Source organism: Cajanus cajan, chromosome 1 (assembly GCF_000230855.2).
Source record: "Cajanus cajan strain Asha chromosome 1, NIPB_CcT2T_4, whole genome shotgun sequence".
Lineage (NCBI taxonomy): Eukaryota > Viridiplantae > Streptophyta > Magnoliopsida > Fabales > Fabaceae > Cajanus > Cajanus cajan.
Genome location: NC_138517.1, coordinates 61,443,216 through 61,456,141, shown reverse-complemented (window position 1 = coordinate 61,456,141; position 12,926 = coordinate 61,443,216). Strand labels below are relative to the sequence as shown.

At 35.6% G+C, this 12,926-nt stretch overlaps 2 protein-coding genes across 8 annotated transcripts; both read left to right on the top strand.

Annotated features, from left to right (window-relative positions):
- Positions 1-2,403: 2,403 nt before the first annotated feature.
- LOC109793851 (uncharacterized) lies at positions 2,404-12,926 on the top strand. Of its 7 annotated transcripts, none has more exons than XM_083061344.1 (14): positions 2,404-2,703; positions 3,209-3,280; positions 4,030-4,146; positions 6,012-9,459; positions 9,771-10,055; positions 10,142-10,348; positions 10,435-10,686; positions 10,775-11,446; positions 11,534-11,784; positions 11,864-12,031; positions 12,110-12,214; positions 12,301-12,370; positions 12,470-12,565; positions 12,657-12,926. In XM_083061344.1, exons 4-14 carry the CDS (start codon positions 9,415-9,417, stop codon positions 12,747-12,749), a joined length of 2,244 nt encoding a protein of 747 aa, XP_082917470.1. In that variant the 5' UTR covers positions 2,404-2,703; positions 3,209-3,280; positions 4,030-4,146; positions 6,012-9,414; the 3' UTR covers positions 12,750-12,926. The 7 variants fall into 7 exon arrangements, with proteins under 7 accessions (XP_082917470.1, XP_082917465.1, XP_082917480.1 ...); XM_083061339.1 differs by having other exon boundaries at positions 4,008-4,146; XM_083061354.1 differs by lacking the exon at positions 6,012-9,459 and adding an exon at positions 4,244-4,327 and having other exon boundaries at positions 2,405-2,703.
- On the top strand, positions 2,648-8,834 carry LOC145955125 (uncharacterized). Its single transcript, XM_083069832.1, has 5 exons — positions 2,648-2,716; positions 3,209-3,280; positions 4,105-4,146; positions 6,888-7,916; positions 8,001-8,834. Exons 1-5 carry the CDS (start codon positions 2,648-2,650, stop codon positions 8,832-8,834), a joined length of 2,046 nt encoding a protein of 681 aa, XP_082925958.1.

The window sequence follows — 12,926 nt, the reverse complement described above, 5'->3', positions numbered from 1 at the left end:
AAGATCCTGTTCATGTAATCCATGAACACTGCAGGGGCGTTGGTCACACCAAACGGCATCACAACATACTTATAATGACCATACTTAGTCTTGAAAGCAGTCTTCGGTATGTCACCCTCTTTCACCCTGATCTGGTGATAACCTAACCTCAAGTCAATCTTGGAAAATACAAATGCTCCCCTCAATTGATCCATTAAGTCATCTATCCGGGGAAGTGGATATTTGTTCTTAATGGTCAACTTTTTCAACTGCTGGTAATCCACACAAAGTCGACTACCTCCATCTTTCTTCTTCACCAACAACCCAGGAGCACCCAACGACGAAACACTCAGCCGCACCAACTGCTTTTCCAATAGGTCCTCCAACTAACCTTTCAACTCAACCAATTCAGCAGGGGTCATCCTATAGGGAGCCACCGACACTGGCCCCACACCTGGAACCAAGTCAATGCTAAACTCCATCTCCCTAACAGGAGGCAACCCAGGTACCTCATCAGGAAACACCTCAGCAAAATCCCTCACCACATCAATCTCAGCAATGACCCTCTCGATCTCCACACTCATTGCAGCAAGCAGAAGATAGCACTCTGCTCCATCTTTCAACAATGATTCAGCTTGGCCAGCTGAAATCAACAGCTCCTCCTCCACCTGAGGAAAGATCAGCCTCCTATTGGTACAATCTATAAGGATGCGATTGGCAGACAACCAATCTATCCCCAAGATTATGTCAATATCCACCAAAGGTAAACAAATCAAGTTCACCTTGTACCTCTTCTCATTCACAACAATCAACAAAGAAATCAGCACAACAAAAGCCTAAAGGGACCACCCCCACAGAGTGTTCCACTAGACTCGAACTGCTCTGATACCACTAAAGTGTAACGACCCGACTGGTCACTACACATAGCACAGCACACCAGAACAACACACAAAAAAGAACAAGTATATACATATGGTGTCTAGAATATATATATATATATATATACAAGGTCCAAATCTGGCTAGAGTTAGAGTGTACAAAATACATCCAACAATGCTACACTAAGTAGCTAAATACAACAACAAATACAAACGTCATCTGCCAGCTGCAGACTCTCCTCAGCACACCAACCTAACCCTGTTCTGCTCCCATACATAGTATGATCATCGCAGTCCAAACCACATGGAAACAATAAAGGGTAAGCTAGTGAAAAGAATCGACATACATATATAAATATATGAATGGTAAACAGCTACAGCTATCAGCACATCAACCAACTTAACAACATCAGCTTAATATATATAACAGCACACATCTCACATCATTCAGCAATAACAGCAGTAAATGGCAGTACACAGCGGTAAACAACAATAAACACACAATGCGTCGTCACGCATATAAGTTAGTATTGGTTGCTTGTAAGCGGTATAGCTCGACCTGGCCCCTATACCGTGGTCTCTTTGTACACGTGTGCCTCGACCTTGCCCACACACGGGACCACTAAGAATCTAGAGGAGAACAGCAAGTTACCACTCCAAGGGTCAGCTTTCCAGGGAGGGTTTTCAACAAATTGGGCTCGAAGAGCACCACAGCCGCTACATCCACACAATGGGATGAGGTAAATTTCAAAAACAACTCCTCTAGTCTTAGTGATCAACAGCTCAAACTTACGACCTACAACAGCTCCTATCAGCACGGAGCACAACACTGCATAGCAGCAATAACGGCACCGCATAACGGCAATAGCAGCATCACTTAGTGGCAATAACAGCACCGACTTAGTGGCTATAACAACACCACTTAGTGGCAATAACAGCACAGACTTAACAGCTATAACAGCACCAGCTTAGCGGCTATAACAGCACCGACTTAGCGGCTATAACAGCATACAACTCAGCACAGCACAACAATATCAGCATCCAGCACAGCTAAACACTTACAGCACAGCAATATACATCAAGTACAGCTTAACATCATAATGCAACATAAACATCTCACAGCACATCAAAATCATCACTCAGCTCAACAACATTCATCATTAACAGCTTTAATCAGCCTAAACAACATTCGACACAGCTCAGCTTAATAGCAATAACAGCTCAAACAATATACAGCACAGCCCACACTAGTGCAAAAATAGCTTTTAAGATCAGGGTTTTAAATTCGGTTAAGGGGGAACCGATTTTAAAAGAAAGGCGGTGACATTTTTGTAATTAAAATCACTACTTTTAAAATCGGTTAAATTTTAATCGATTTTAAAACCCCTTTTAAAATCGGTTATCATATAACCGATTTTAAAAGGTGCCTTACTTACTACTTTTAAAATCGGTTGTTTTAGAACCGATTTTGTATATAGTATACAAAATCGGTTCTAAAATAACCGATTTTAAAATGTATGTTGTGTTTCAATTTTTAAGATCGGTCTTATAAGAACCGATTTTATATCTGCGTTCTTTCAACTTCATTATTCACTCTCTCGTGCTTCCAAGAGCAGAAGGAGCGTTATTCACTCTCTGGTGCGTGCAGGAGCAAGGACGAAAGGAGAACAAGTCGTAGGAGAAGCGTTGAAGAAGCAGTAGAGAATTTACCTTGACCGGAGCACCGAGAACGATTAGCATTTTCCTCCGTCTTCACTTATGCCTGCAGTCTTCACTGTCTGAGCTTTGTCATGGTTGTCATGGTCACGATTAGCATTTTCCTCCCGTCGGGCTCCCTCGCCAAGAGGTATGTGCTTCCCGTGGGTTAGGGTTTTGTCGCGGACGCCACCGCCATTGATATAGGATTGAGTGTGTGTTATTTAACTTCTTATTGTTTGTTTTGTTGGTGGCTACTTACTAGTTACTGAATTGATATATATTTTACTTGGGTAGAAGGTTTTAAATTTTGTGACTTCATGTGTACATACACTCTTCTGCTTTCTAGATGTAAACATGGTTGAAATGTGTTTATGAATTTCTTCATGGATATGTTTTTCGCATTCTTAATATGTTACTTAACTAGGTTTACAAATTAGGTCCATTTTTTGAGAAATGACAGCTTAGTGTTCTCTTGAGAAACTGCTTCCTGATTCTCTGTTGAGCTGGTAAATGCATTTGGTGAGCTTTAGTTGGAGGAGTGTAAAAAGAAGATGGAGAGATTTTTTTGTTTGTGTCATGTTGATTTTTTCGTTTTTATCATCTCTATTTTGGTATTCTTAATTCTTGAACTGTTGGCATTTGGTTTTGTGCAGTATGCTCACAGGAAGTGTGTCCAGCACTGGTGTGATGAGAAAGGAGACATAACTTGTGAGATATGTCATCAGGTATGCATCCTGTACAATAGTTTTCATATTCCATTGGCCTTGTTTATTGTAAGGTTATGTTGGTGGGAAATTATGTGAATGCTTATTTTAAAAGTTTATAGTTATACCCTCCAATAACAGCTACCTTAACTCTCATTTTTACACCCTGCTGCCGGTATCACCCTCTGCATACATGTCCTCCTTGAACAAAATTCTAGACCTCTCATGCCCACTGATTTTAGAACAATTGTTTGCTAGCTGTACCTCTAACTGGCATCTCTCCTTTATAAGATACCTTTCCATTTTCCCTTCTTGAAAAAGCCAGACACTGACTTGGCCTTCCTTTTGTTAACAATAGGGCTTCGTCACTTAAAGTTGGGACCAAGTCATTGTCTATGTGATGCATGGATTTAAAATAATCTGTGTATTTGATTTTTCAATTCAAAACCACTTTGTATTCCTTTATTTGTGTGATAATGGCTAAACTGGGGAATTTATAAGAAAAGGTTGTCTTGATTCTTAAACACTTCCTTTACTTGTGAATTTGAGATTCCTACATGTTTTTGGATGGGGATTTTAGGATGGGATGCCTGCTACCTTACCAAACATTGGCAACTTGTGTAGGCATTCGAGATATTTTGGTATTTTAAATACCTGTATAAGGATGCATTGTTCATGTGTATTATGTTAATTTTGTGTTTATTTTAATGGGATTTTTTTTCTTCCCATATTTATGCATGTAACTCAGCCTTATCAACCCGGCGTTGTAGGAACTAATGTACTTGCCCTTGGTACTGATCTTCCCATATTGATTTAGAGAGCTTGCTATTCAAATTGCTGAGCAGTTTGAAGCTCTAGGTTCTGAAATTGGTGTCAAGTGTGCTGTGGTGAGTTTCAGTATAATTTTTTTAAAATGATTCACTGTTTATTATTTTATTATTATAAACAGTATTTTTTTTTGAAATTAAGTGTGTTGTGCTCTAGGAAATCAGTATTGACTAATCTCATAGAACAACTAATTATTTCCAAGGCCATGGGGGAAAAATTGAACAGTCTTCATGATCATAGGTATTCTGAATATTATGTTTTTATAATGTAACTAGCAATCAGCTAAAGGACTTGATTATTACAATGTTGATAAGACTGAATTCAGGCTTTGGCCATTGCATGCCAATTTTTTTTTGTTTTTGAATTAACAACTTCTTGAATTGATAGAGTGCACGAAAATACTGCACTGGCGTTTGTCTTTATTGACCAGAATACACAACTTGTTAAAATTAGTCCTTGTTGCATACCATATAACATCCCTCTGCTCTGTCAGTGAGGAGAGAAAAATGAAAGGATTTGATAGAAATTTCATAAAACCCAGAATTTCTCAGTGGAAACCGGGTCCAACACTCCAATCCAAATCACTATATGTACATACACTACATTTTATAGCATAAAATAGACCCTACTTGGATAAATTTCTCTAATGAATATTTATTATAAAAGATCTCTCATATAGCATCTCCAAAAGCTGACTTATATATAGTGTGTGTTGTGAAAAGACTTTGGAGGAATTTATAAGCTAATTCTGCCAAATTAATTTGTTTTTTTGGTACGTAAAAGATAATTTTTGCTACATACCAAAATAAACTTATTTGGTATGTAAGCTTTTAGCTTATGAAAATTGGCTAGCTTATAAGCTAGTAGTGTTTTTAATTAATTAATTAATTTTTTCATTTTTATCCTTTGTAATTATTTGAAATCTCTTTTTACCTTAAATAACTAAATATGTCATTCTACATTTATCAACTAATGTTACCAAATACTTTCAATCCAACCAATAAACTAATAAGCTTTCAGGTTTTTGACTCCTAACTTAGAACTTGTAAACTTTCAGTTAGCTAATGAGTTTCCGCTAGCTTATGAGCTAGTTTTGCCAACACACCTATAAACTAATCTAAATTTTATGGAAGAAACTTAAGCTATTCCAAAGATGAGAAGATAAGATTTTATTAATTACAGAAACAGGAACGAAAGTAGCAACATACCCTTGATTGCATCATTGTTATAGGCGCCATGGCACTCTGTGGCGCCATGGCAACGTGAAAATTTGGCTTGTTACCCTTCAAGAATCCATACAACGTAAATTGACTCACTGTTAGAAACAAAAATTATTAAAAAAATGAACGGTTTTGCTTCCCACAATTAAGATTAAAAATGCGAATACTGACTCAGTAATTTTTTTATAATCTGTTTATTATTGATTTGTGGCCTTGGAAATAATTTTTCAATATGAATGAATTCCTATTGATTTTTCCTTCCTTTTGTTTTTAGCATGTCTGCTTTCAAATGTTAATGCTTAGCTTTTTAACATGGTTCCTTTAACATTCACTTGTTGAGTAAATTTAGTACAAAACTGCTACCTTGTTTTTAACCTGTTTCCCAATTTCAAAGATTTGTATAAGAAACACTGAAAATAACTGCCCCCTGTTTTCTCTGTTTTCTGTTTAAATCTTTGCAAACAAACAACGAAAATAACTCCCCTTTCTGTTTTCTCCGTTTGCTGTACTAATCTTTGAAAACAAAATTAAATTAAAAAGATGATAGTTTTATATTTAAGAGTGAAAATAAAAATGATCTAAAAAAAAGAAAACAGAAGTAAGCAAATCTTTAGTTTATCACTAACTTTTGCCCTTCTCATTTTAGAAGTCCTATATTTTTTTATTATTATTTATTTATTTGTGATGAATTCATATTCATGCAGGTTGAGACTCAATACAAATGATTAAATTTATTTAATCATTTATATTTAATCTTGAATTGTCTTGTTGGACAATTTGGGATGAGTAATTTTCTTTATACTTGTTTGATACGTACAAGTTAAGTCTCATCTTAAATTTGATTAAATTTTGGTTTATTGCATTTTGTGTTGCTCTTTGAGTGCATATTTGATTGTGGTGTACATAATTTGATGTCACCACTTTCATTTCATGTACTTAGAGACCAATACGAAATGCTGTCAAAATTTTGTCAAGTTTAAGAAAATGGATTGTACTAGTACATATTGATCAAGTATAAAATAAAATCTTGAATGGGATAGGGACACACCTTGTATAAAATAGTGAGATTGACATCCATGGTCTATCTTTTTGATAGAGAACATAACTTATGGATCGAAGTTGGTTATTGGATCGAAGTTGGATACGAGCGCCACACATAAGTGAGCAATATGAGACTGGAGTTGAATATTTTATTGAATATGTAATACGAAATTGTAATGATGATATGAATGGAAAGTTTTTCTGTCCTTGTGTTAATTGTTGTAATGGAAGTCGTTTAGAACTTGATGTTATAAGGGAACATCTTCTATGTGATGGGTTTCTTAAGAATTATACACGTTGGATATGGCATGGTGAAAATATTGACATTCCAAATGTGTCAGCTGAAACTCAAACTTAAAATTTTACACAAGAGGTAGATATGGATGATCGGCTTGAGGAGATGATTCGTGATGTTGGTCCAAAGTCATTCAAGAGAGCACATATGTATGAAACTTTATGGAGATTCAGAGAAGACGTTATATCCAAATTGCACAAAATTCACAAGATTGTCAGCGGTATTGAGATTGTTTAATTTGAAGGCGAGACATGGGTGGAGTGATAAAAGTTTCACAGAATTGTTAGAGTTGCTGAAAGAAATGCTTCCAGAAGGTAACACATTGCCGAGTCGTAACTACGAGGCAAAAAAAGTGTTGTGTCCCATGGGTTTAGAGTATAAGAAGATACATGAATGCCCAAATGATTGTATACTATATCATGGTGAGTTTGAAGGCTTGCATGAATGTCCAAGGTGTGGGTTGTCACGATATAAAAAGAAGCAAGGTGATTTTGATTATGATATTAGCAGTAAGGGTCCTTCGGCGAAGGTTTTATGGTATTTGCCAATTGTTCCAATATTGAAGCATTTGTTTGCTAATGTAGATGATGCAAAGTTGATGAGATGGCATGAAGATGAGAGGAAATGTGATGGACAACTTAGGCATCCAGCAGATTGTTTGCAATGGAAAAAAATTAATTCTATGTTTCCAAATTTTGGTAAGGAGCCAAGAAATGTTAGGCTTGGACTAGCTACAGATGGAATGAATCTGTTTGGTAATTTAAGCACAAAGCATAATTCATGGCCTGTTTTGTTGATAAATTACAACTTACCTCCATGGTTATGCATGAAACGCAAATATGTGATGTTATCTATGATGATTTCTGGTCCAAGGCAACCAGGAAATGACATTGATGTTTATTTAAGTCCGTTGGTCGAAGACTTAAAGATGTTGTGGGAGGAGGGAATTGATGTGTTTGATGGGTATTCAAGTGAATCATTCAAGTTGCATGCCATGTTGTTCTGCACAATCAATGACTTCCCAACATATGGAAACTTGTGCGGGTATAGTGTTAAGGGGCATAAAGCTTGCCCTATTTGTGAAGAGGGAACTTGTTATCATCAATTGCATAATTGGAAGAAGACAGTTTACCTTGGCCATCGAAGGTTTCTTAAACCTAACCATCCATATCGAAGGTTAAAGAAAGCTTTTAATGGATATCAAGAATATGACATTGCTCCTACTGCATTAACTGGTGACGAAGTTTATGAACGAGTGAAAAATTTAAATGTGGTACTTGGTAAGACGAAAAAACAATCAAAATATACAAACATATGAAAGAAGAAGTCGATATTATTTAATCTTCCATATTGGAAGGTTCTTGATGTTAGACATTGCATTAATGTCATGCATGTTGAGAAAAATGTATGTGATAGTGTAATCGGCATGCTTCTCAATATTCAGGACAAGACAAAAGATGGGCTCAACTCCCGTCTAGATTTGCAACTCATGGGGATACGACAACAATTATATCCACAATCTAAGGGTAAGAGGACATATTTGCCCTCAGCATGTCACACTTTGTCAAAAAAGGAGAAAACAAGTTTTTGTGAGTGTTTACATGGTGTCAAAGTGCCGCACGGTTACTCTTCCAATGTAAAAAGTCTTGTATCAATGAAAGATTTGAAATTAGTTGGCTTGAAGTTTCACGATTGTCATGTACTGATGCAACAATTTCTTCCTATCGCTATACGCGATGTTTTACCTAAAAATGTGAGACAAGTCATAACTAGGCTTTGCTTATTTTTCAATGGCATATGCAACAAAGTAATTGATCCTCAGAAGTTGGATGAACTAGAAGATGAAGCTGTTCTAATACTGTGTCAATTAGAGATGTATTTTCCTCCTTTATTTTTTGACATTATGGTTCACTTAATCATCCACTTGGTTAGGGAGGTTAGATTGTGTGGTCCTGTCTTTTTGAGGTGGATGTACCCAATTGAGCGATACATGAAGATACTAAAAGGGTATGTGAAGAACCAATATTGTCCAGAAGCATCCATCATAGAAAGGTACATTGTAGAGGAAGCAATTGAGTTTTGTACTGAATACATGTATCAAGCTGAATTAATAGGCATTCTTAAGACTCGTCACGAGGGACGAAGTGCTGGGAAGGGTACAATAGGCACAAAACTAAAAAGCATGATGTGAGAAGAAGTGCTTCAAGCGCATTTGTATATATTAAACAATACTGATGAGGTTCTTCCTTATTTAAATGCCCACAAAGACTTAGTGAAGAGAAACAACCCTCGCATGCCTGAGAAATGGGTGTTGAACGAGCATAATAAGACTTTCATGGAGTGGTTCAAAAAGAATGTTGAGACAAATTTAAATGTTTCTGAAACTTTACAACGGCTAGCTCAAGGACCTAACTTTGATGTGTTTACTTTCTGTGGATATGACATTAACAATTACTCATTTTATACAAAGGCACAAGATGACAAAAGTACTATGCAAAATAGTGGTGTTATGATAGTTTCTCAATCTATGCATTTTTCAACCAGAAATGATAAGAACCCCATCACAGCATCCATGTGTTATTTTGGAGTTATTGAAGACATATGAGAGGTTGATTATGGTCCATTCCGTGTACCTGTATTTAAATGCAAGTGGGTTGATAGTAACAATGGTGTCAAAATTGATGAACTTGGATTTACCTTGGTCGATCTCAATAAAGTTGGTCATAAGGAAGAGCCTTTTATCATGGCTATGCAAGTAAAGCAAGTATTTTATGTCACTGATCCATCTAACAATAGGTGGTCAATTGTTCTACAAGGTAAGAGTAATAATATAGGTGATGAATTTGGAGATTCAATTGATATTATGGATACTCCTTCTTTATCCAAACGGGTGCCAACTATTAATGAAGAAGATGATGTTGATAATGTACATGCCACTCGTGATGATCATCAGGAAGGAATATGGGAGAACATTCAAACTTGATCATATTTCCAAAATATGTTATTATAGTTTTTTTTGTTAGTTACTTGTATTTATACTTTTATTTTTGTTATCACTTTAAGTATTATTTATTATAAATTTAATTTTATACTAATGACTTGTAATTTATTTTGTTTCTGTCAACAGATAAATATGGATGAACATCAAGACTCTCCTTTAGACTCTACACAGACTACAACCAAGAAGAAAGTCAGAGGTCCCACTAGAATGAAGAATGTCACATCCAAACGCCTTCATGAGGAGAGATTGCATGTTGATATTGATGAGATAACTAAGAGACCTACGGGAGACTCAGCTACCCAATTTATGAGTACCATGGGGGTTCTTGCTAGAACCAAGGTTTCTATTTTATTTCCTAGTTGGGATCATGTAGAGGAGGTTGTCAAGAACCATATTTGGGCAGATATTACGGTAAAATTTCATTTATACTCAACATTTTCATTATAAAACTTCATTAGGATATAACATGTACTAACTCATTGTTATCATAAATGTAGGAAACTTGGGACATTCCTAGGGCAAAGGACATGAGAAGGAAAACTCTCTCTATTGTGGCTGAGAGGTGGAGGGCATATAAGACTAGCCTCACGAACAATTACATTTTTGGAAAAAAGAAAGGTGAATTTCCTGGTCATAAGAACCCCACCATAGATCAAGACACATGGAACGCATTTGTAGAGTCTAGAATGACTAAAGAGTTTTTGGTAAGTTAGGATTACATGCATTGTTATTTGTGTTGTTCAGAATATTATGTTTTTACCTTTAATCTCATTATATGGTACTTTTGTAGGAGAAAAGAAAGAAGGCACAAGAGATTCAGGCAAACAATGACACCATTGTTGTGATGTCTCGTGGGGGTTATCCATGGCTTAAGAAAAAGTTGATGAAAAAGAAGGCTATCAAACGTCAAGCTAGCCAAGATGAGACTACAGTTAGTGGTCCTCCTTCTCCACCCACACGCCATGAATTATGGAAGCATGGTCGCATAAAAAAAACGGGCGAGTTTACAACTAAGGCAGCAAAAGAGATTGCTAACAAGATAGTAAGTATAATTGTTTTGTACATATGATGCTAATTAACATATGGATCAATAAATGTTTATTAAATTGTTTTTGTGTCTTGTATTGTAGGATATATTGGAACAACAGTCCACAGAGGGATCTTTTGTTTCCCATGGATGCCAGGATATACTCACAGTTGCAATTGGGAAGCCTGAGCACCCAGGTCGGCTTCGGGCTGCTGGTGGCGGTCATAGTTTACAAACCTACTTTGGATCACGCTCATCTTCACAAACATCTGGCACGGTGGACCAGTTAGTGGAACTAAAGGTCTCTCAAGTTATAGCAACTTATGAGCAAAAATTTAGTCAGATGCAGGAGGATATTCATAAGCGACTACAAGAGGACATGCAAAGGCAACTACAAGAGCATATGCAATCACTCAGCCAACAATTTCAACAAAGTACTCCAATAGTAGAACCATTTATTGCACGTGTGAGTACAAAGGGATCATGTGCTTCTATTGATCCCCCTGTTACTGCCACTAGCCCGGGTACATCTAATAAATGTGAGTTGTTTGTGGATGGATCACTCGATCTTGTGGGTATAGGGCAGATTCATATATTAGGGTCCACTATTCACCATCAAGTCATGGGAGATGATATGGTTAGGGTTTCAGTGTTGGATGTTAGACAACCAGAGGCTAGAGTTCTTGTGCCCACAAAGGAGGTTCAGACAATGGGACAAGCCTTGAACACCTTCCTTCAGTGGCCTTATAAGTTAGTAAAGGTGATATCTACGAAGGTATGTTATTTAAATAATATTTAATTTTAAGTTGGTGTAATTTTATTATAATATTGTATAATATTAGCTTTGTACTTTGTGGAGTAGGATATTGTTACCTCACCAAAGGGTAAAGGGACAGTCATTGTTACCCCTTCTAGAAATCTTCCTCCAATAAAAAGGCTATGGAGATTAGTTGCCGATATGGAAGATGACGAGCAACCCAAACAACTCCCTTGGCCTCCTGAAGTGTTTAACATGTCTAGTAAAGTACCTCTATATATAAGTCAGAGTGATATATCAGAGATTACAAATGGTCATTGTATGCTAAACATATCAATTTTGCAGTTATGGTTGTTGTAAGTATTTAAATTATTTTTAATTATATTTTGTTGATTTTTTCTAACATTGTTTCTAACATTGTTTCTAACGTTGTAGATTTATCCATAAATTGAGCGTGGATAGGGGAAATGATCACATATATGGATTTTTGGAGCCTGAGTCAATCCAAAAAAGTGGGAACAAAGTCGAAGAAATACAAGCTTACATTCAAAATTGGATGTTTGACTCAAATAAAAAAGTTTACTTGGCCCCTTATTTTTTTGAGTAAGTTTAAGTTTATATAATTAAATATAATTTTTTATAAAAACTATTTTTTCTATTACTCATAATTTCTTAATGCAGTGCTCATTGGCAACTTTTAGTTATTTGTCCTATGGACAACATAGCTGTATGCATTTGCTCGTTGCATAAACCTCCTCTTATGGATTTTAGACAATTATTAGATAGGTAAATTGTTTAAAAATATCTAATTTCTTTTATTGATTATCATTACATTTGACTTTATACTAATCATAATGTCATTTTATCATTAGGGCCATGGAAGGATATCATATACTTAAGGGTTCAAAGATGAAGAAAAAAATGAGTTGGGTTTCTCCTAAAGTAAGATTTTAATTCTAGCAATGATATTTTTTTTTAAGTAATTTAGTAATTTTCTTTAATTACTATTCTATTGAAATTGATTTTATATTCTTTTTGTAGTCTCATAAACAAAAAGGAAATTATGAGTGCGGATACTATGTAATGAAGACAATGCATACTATTGTCGATTCACAAATAGTATCTAGGTGGACTGAAGTAAGTTTTACAATTTTGAAAGTTTTTGTTTTAAGTTCTCATTCTATATATTTTATGAATTATTACTAATTATTTTAATTTTTCTTAACAGATATTTATAGATCGATCACCATTGCCGCTAGAAGACATAAACATCATTAGGGAGCAATGGGCCACATTTTTTATTGACCATTACTTTAACTAGTTTGGGCTTATGTTTTATAGTATTACTTTAACTAGTTAGAACTTACATTTCATTGAACAATGTAGTCCATTTATGTATTAGATGTATTTAAAACTATTCAATTATATATATATGATTAACATTTATCATCTTGTCATTTGTATGCGATTTGTGCTTCACTGAGAAAATATTTTGAAC